Here is a 4,661-nt window from a genome sequence, read left to right on the forward strand (position 1 = left end):
TTATGAACAATAATAACATCAATAGAATGTTTTCTGAAAATGTCATTCATGAAAAAAAAAAAGTCAGTTCGTCTAACGATTTTTAAATGTTACTAGTTTCAGAAGGTTCAGAGAACATTCAAAAGTAACATTCCTATAATGTTTGCAGAAACGAAATGGAATGTTCGCTTAGAAATAACCAATAAAACTGACAGTGAAATCTGTAATGTTCTTAAAACATTAGAACAAAAACAAACAAACAAATACGTAACGTTTTTAGTTAAAACATATTTTAGTTTGATGTTAATAAAATGCAATGTTCCCTTAACGTTCGCATTCGGTTTTTAAAAAACTGGATCTTTTGAATGTCCAAAAAATAACTTAATGGGAATGTTTGCAAAAAAAATATAGGCCATTTTTTATTTATTTAGTGATTTATTGCGTCTTAATTCAAGCAAGTGTTAGTTTAGATAAATAAATAAGAGTAATATAATGTTAGCAACAAACACTAACAACACAGTGTTTGCATACTTTATTCAAACAAAATATACTTGTATTGTGATTTTTTTCTAAACGCAATATATAACTTATTGAATCTGAAAGAAGAGAGAGAGCGCGCGCGAGAGAGAGAGAGAGAGAGAGAGAGAGAGGGAGGGAGGGAGGTGTGGAGGGAGGGGTTTGTTCAGGTCTTGTTCTTCTCTAATTAGCCGCCTCCTCTTCCTCACTTCAACACTATCAGACGGAGACGGAGACACGCGCACCGAGCGAGCGAGCGAGCGCACCGAACACCCGAACACCCGCACACCCGCACCGGACACCGGACACCGGACACACCGACCGCTGATGCCCGCTGGAGCTCACAGAGAGACTCTCACATCAAAACAGAACAAAACAACCTGAAACTGACAGACAATCAGCCTGCGTAAAAATAAAGGTCCATTTCAGACAGAAACAGACAGAAGGAGAGAGAGAGAGGGAGAGAGAGAGAGAGAGTGAGACAGGAGGAGAGAGAGAGAGAGAGAGACAGAGTTTATAGTCATGATGTCCTACATGAAACAGCCTCATTACTCCGTCAACGGCTTGACTCTGTCCGGAACCGGGATGGATCTCCTGCACTCCGCCGTCGGATACCCCAGTAAGTGCTTATTTAACTGCATTTTTCATGTCATAATGAGAATTTATAGGTCAGATGTGACATTTAATGCGTGTCAAATTATATTTAAACTGCGCGTAAAAATTATATTTAAACTGCGTATAAATTTATATTTAATGCGCGTAAAAATGATATTTAAACTGCGCGTAAAAGTGCTGATCGGCTTATCCTTGATATTCATATTATTTTAATAGTTTAAGAAGCGACCTGGAACTGAGAAAATTGCTAACAACTCTCATAATTAAGTATTTATGCAAATGCGCTTAGAAACGTGCTGAAAACATCATTATATTATGAGTTACTTATAAATATGATTTCTACTCCCTTTTGCTTTTCAGAATGATAACAAATATTTTGTGTTTATTAAAGATAGGCTATCATGACTAAATACAGTTACAGCAATCGAAAATATAAAGTTTATAGATTAGGCCTTTATATCGAACTTCATTTTGAATTTGCCTTGTATATAATTTTTCGAATTAATTAGTTAAAAATCGAATGTTAAGTCAAAGCAACGAATATCCCTTTAAATGAGCTGTTAAAATAGGAAAATGAAGGCGATGAACTAAAATGACACGTATGTGAAAATTTACATCGACAGTTTCAATTGATTTTTTTTTTAATATTTATTTTCCGATAATTATGATATAAATTGTATAAATATAAGATGGTTGGTTTATTAGTTTAAAGTCTGATAATCGTTGAGCCAAATGCGAAATAATTATCATTGTAAACACGGATAAAAAATATAATAATTAATGCTGCTGAATGTGCTGATTGAGATAATTAATGCGAGTTTCCCGTTTGATCAATTGCAGTGAAACCTTTATTAATCCACAGAGTCAGAGATATTATATTATTTAAAAAACAACAAAAAACAACAACGCGTCGGTTAATTAATTATCAAGTTTATAGACTATAAACTATAAACGATTACAATCGTGTAATAAAGTGTAGCCTAATAAAAATAAACGATATACAATTATATTTTTGAACATATTGTGGATAATAGACAGATAGATGGATAGATAGATGCACATTGAAGACAAGATGTTGAACTGTTGGTGTTTATGTGTGTGTGTGTGTGTGTGTTTTCAGACACGCCACGCAAACAGCGGCGCGAGAGAACCACGTTCACGCGCGCGCAGCTCGACATCCTCGAGGCGTTGTTCGCCAAGACGCGTTACCCGGATATATTCATGAGGGAAGAGGTCGCGCTCAAGATCAACCTGCCCGAGTCCAGAGTCCAGGTGAGGCCAGAACACACACACACACACACACACACACACACACACACACACACACACAATTAACATTTGCCAACAATAAGCAAAAATGTGTATATTAATCTTTATTAACATTAGTAATAAAAATACAGCAGTTGATTGTTGCGTTCATGTCAGCTCAGTCCCATTAAATAATATTAACAGATACTTTTTTAATTTAAATGTTCAATTTCAAATGTTGTTCATTGTTAGTTCATATTAACTAATCTAGTTGACTAATGTTAACAAATGGAACCTTATTGTAAAGTATGACCTATATATATAGTACTGTCAATCGATTAATCCCAATAAATCAATTCTAACATAAAAGTTTGTGTTTATATAATATATGTATACAGTATGTACACAGACAGACAGACACACACACACACACACACACATATATATATATATTTATAAACTAACTTTTATGTTAGATGTGATTAATCGTGATGAATCGATTTGACAGCCCGAATGTATATTTGTGTGTGTGTGTGTGTGTGTGTATATATATATATATATATATATATATATATATATATATATATATATACACACATACATACATACAAACATACAAACATGTACATATATATACAGTGTATATATATATATATATACACATACATACATACATACATGTCAAGTCGATTAATCACAAGTAATCGATTACTCGCGATTAATCGATTTCTTGTCATTAATCGATTTGACAGCACTAATCACACTTAATCGATTTTTTCTGTTTGTTGTTTATTTGTATTTCTGATATATATATACATTTATATATATCAGAAATATAAATAAAAAACAAACAAAAATATATATATTTTTAAAACAACTCAAACCAGCAAAGACATCAGAGGCATCCCAGGCGTCCTGTAGCGTAACCCGACTGTGTGTTTTCCTGCAGGTGTGGTTTAAGAACCGGCGCGCCAAGTGTCGTCAACAGCAGCAGCAACAGACCAGCGGCCAAACCAAACCCAGACCCCCGAAGAAGAAGTCCTCGCCCGCCCGCGAGCCCAGCGTGAGCGAGGCCAACACCGGCACCAACTACAGCCCTCCTCCCCCCCCACCTCCCCCCGGGACCTCCATCACCCCGAGCTCCACCAGCGCCACCGTGTCCATCTGGAGCCCGGCGTCCATCTCTCCGCTGCCGGACCCGCTGTCGGTGTCCGGGACGTGCCTTCAGCGCTCCGGCGGCTACCCCATGACCTACACACAGGCCCCGGCGTACGGGCAAGGCTACGCCACCTCCTCGTCCTACTTCACCGGGCTGGACTGCAGCTCGTACCTGTCTCCCATGCACCCGCAGCTGTCGGCCACTGGGGGCGCTCTCAGCCCCATCACCGGCTCCATGAGCGGCGCTCTCAGCCAATCACCCGCCTCGCTGTCGTCCCAGGGCTACAGCGCCGCGTCACTGGGCTTCGGCGCCGTCGACTGTCTAGACTACAAAGACCAAACGGCGTCCTGGAAACTGAACTTCAGCGCCGCGGACTGTCTGGACTACAAGGACCAAAACTCCTGGAAGTTCCAGGTCCTGTAGGGCGTTCAGAAGGGAAAGTCAGTGCACTCTTCAAATGTAAAGGTTCCAAATGGCGTCTGCCATAAATGAACCCTTCATATTTTGCATTTTGCGCAGTGGAAAAGTCAAAGGGGTTCTTCATTGAAGCGTCGTTTATTTTTTTAAGAATCAGGGTGATCACGTCAAACCCATATTCTGAGGCGTTCGTGCACAAATGAAGCGTTTCGTTTTGAGTTCTGGACAGAAGTGAAAACTGACTGGAGATGTTTCTAAAGGACGATAACCAGAACTTTTACTGTCCGTCTTGAGTGTTTTGAATGAAGTCTAGCTAGATGATAGATAATCGAGCAGGTTCTTTAACTGCGAAGATCAAGTATTTAGCGCGTTCAGTAAAGCAGTGACTTACACCTCGATCTGACAATCATCATCATCATCATCTGTACTGCAAAGGCTCTGTCTTGATGTTTTAGGAGGTGTATCATTATCATTAGACTAGATGATGTCTCATCCTTCAGAATCCCCAGAAACATATTCTTATGAATACGCTGCTTTTGATACTGAAGAACGAAGATGAAAGTGCTTTTGTGTCAGATAGGTGACAGAGCCCAAGATGATACATTTGTGTTTTATATGTTTCTTTAATTGATATTATAATTTAGATCACAACATCTGTTGTCTGAGACGCCACACACTCTTTCTTTTCAATGTCAAACTTTACTTGAATGAAATCATGTGTTGCGTT

At 38.7% G+C, this 4,661-nt stretch overlaps 1 protein-coding gene across 1 annotated transcript; it reads left to right on the forward strand.

Moving 5' to 3' along the window:
* Window positions 1-862: 862 nt before the first annotated feature.
* On the forward strand, window positions 863-3,975 carry otx5 (orthodenticle homolog 5). Its single transcript, XM_082180265.1, has 3 exons — window positions 863-1,114; window positions 2,231-2,382; window positions 3,308-3,975. Exons 1-3 carry the CDS (start codon window positions 1,018-1,020, stop codon window positions 3,938-3,940), a joined length of 882 nt encoding a protein of 293 aa, XP_082036391.1. The 5' UTR covers window positions 863-1,017; the 3' UTR covers window positions 3,941-3,975.
* Window positions 3,976-4,661: the final 686 nt, after the last annotated feature.

Source organism: Leuciscus leuciscus (assembly GCF_965113295.1).
Source record: "Leuciscus leuciscus genome assembly, chromosome: 9".
NCBI classification, from domain to species: Eukaryota; Metazoa; Chordata; class Actinopteri; order Cypriniformes; family Leuciscidae; genus Leuciscus; species Leuciscus leuciscus.

Bases quoted from the DNA above. Each gene is read 5' to 3' on its own strand.
- otx5 (XM_082180265.1), top strand. From the start codon at position 1,018: ATGATGTCCTACATGAAACAGCCTCATTACTCCGTCAACGGCTTGACT. The intron at 1,115-2,230 runs GTAAGTGCTTAT...GTGTGTTTTCAG, and splicing joins CTCCGCCGTCGGATACCCCA to ACACGCCACGCAAACAGCGG. The intron at 2,383-3,307 runs GTGAGGCCAGAA...GTTTTCCTGCAG, and splicing joins TGCCCGAGTCCAGAGTCCAG to GTGTGGTTTAAGAACCGGCG.